Source organism: Austrofundulus limnaeus, unplaced genomic scaffold (genome assembly GCF_001266775.1).
Source record: "Austrofundulus limnaeus strain Quisiro unplaced genomic scaffold, Austrofundulus_limnaeus-1.0 Scaffold177, whole genome shotgun sequence".
Taxonomy (NCBI): domain Eukaryota; kingdom Metazoa; phylum Chordata; class Actinopteri; order Cyprinodontiformes; family Rivulidae; genus Austrofundulus; species Austrofundulus limnaeus.
Genome location: NW_013952579.1, coordinates 113,107 through 114,721, shown reverse-complemented (window position 1 = coordinate 114,721; position 1,615 = coordinate 113,107). Strand labels below are relative to the sequence as shown.

The window sequence follows — 1,615 nt, the reverse complement described above, 5'->3', positions numbered from 1 at the left end:
AATATAAAGTTATTAGTGAAGAAAACCTATCTGGATAACAGCAGACTGACTGCTGGTAAAATATACGACAGGTCTGGACCACTATTGAAGCAAATTTTGTTCGTATCTGAAAAAAATCTTAGAAAACGAAAACATTGGTGAATGCCACAAATTCTCCTAAATCACTCGTACGCACAACTTAAGAACAAATCTGTGCGTACGAACGGTTCTTGCATGAGGCCCAATATTGTGGAAGTTTTGAGTAGAACTCAAGTTCTACTGAAAACCACGCAGACCGTGCAGATCTGAGTAGAGCTGAAGCGTGCTGGGGTGAGACTGGATGAAAAAAACCCAGCAGATGGAAACATACAGTCCTGTGCAAAAGTCTTGAGCCATCCCTTCATAACTGTCCAGGCCGTCTTTAATTCCTTCAGTGGTTTTGATTAACTAGCTTCAGACTCTCAGAAGATTTTTCAAAACTTTTCTTTAGTTTTTTTCTGCTTATTCACTCGTTTTACAGTAGTGTTTTACTTTTAATTGTCAACCCCACAAAAAGTCAGAAAACTCCTAAAAAGTAAAACAGTTTAGACAAACACAGAAAGCCAAGGAACTGTTGATCAAGATAACTTTAAATTATTAGAGGAATGTTTGGCTCCTTAGATGAAAAATACAAAGAACCAGAGGTGATTTACAGTAATGTTTGTACACTGCTGTATAATCTGTGCAGTGTGTTGAAATAACAGATCTATGTACAGTAATAGTACTGGTGGAAGCTGAATGTTGTAGAAGATTATGAAAGAGAAAAGACATTAAAACAATAGTGTTTTTTTTGGTTGCGTGAATTATAGAGGCCTGTTTATTACCTGTTTTGCCAACGGGCTGGTATATGTGCTGGTTTCCTGTCTRCACAAACAAACAAACGAACAAAACACTGGGTTAACAAGTGCATGTAATCACAGACTCTGCAGGAAATTGAAATATGACAGGCAAAAACCACAAAGTTAAAGCAGAGTTTGGAAAATAATAGAGAATCCTGTTTAACGTTGTCACCAAGTCTCATTTAGTTCACAGGAAGTCGTCTCTGCTCGAGCTGCTGCTGTTTTCAGTCTGGTGTGTGTGCTGTGTCATGTTTGTTCATGAACATTCAGGGACAAGAACTGCTTCTTTCCCTAAAGCTCACAGTTCAAACTATAACAGAATCAGGCAGCGTGTTTTTGTTTCTGCATCTTTGCTGTTTTCTCAGTGTGAGAAACGGCTCTAAAGTCTCCAAATACCCTGGTGCCATCAGAGTGTTGTGGCCTGACAACCACTGACACCCAAAAATACAATACTGCAGCAATTTCCACACACAGGTCTGGTTTGTATATCCCCATGGGGACCGTGCATTGACTTCCATTCATTGTTTGGAAATGTTGTATCCTAACCCTGACCACTTACCCTAAAACTAAACTCAATTCACACCTTGGTCCTAACCCTAACCCCCCCACTCGGAATTTGCATTTGAACCTGGTCCCCACGATGCACGTTTGATACCCACGAGGCTGCTTTTTCAGGAAAATTGTCACCACGGTGTAGGAAAAACAAGGCCACATAGACACACACACACACACACACACACACACACACACACACACAC

The 1,615-nt window shown here is 40.3% G+C and overlaps 1 protein-coding gene across 8 annotated transcripts in view; it reads right to left on the bottom strand.

Annotated features, from left to right (window-relative positions):
• Positions 1-1,615, bottom strand: part of LOC106524118 (focal adhesion kinase 1) — an 81,130-nt gene that overhangs the window by 6,860 nt on the left and 72,655 nt on the right. For all 8 annotated transcript variants that reach the window (XM_014017783.1, XM_014017787.1, XM_014017791.1 and 5 more), the window contains one exon: positions 843-882. In XM_014017783.1, the coding sequence (XP_013873237.1) occupies positions 843-882 (40 nt within the window). The remainder of the gene's footprint in view (positions 1-842; positions 883-1,615) is intronic.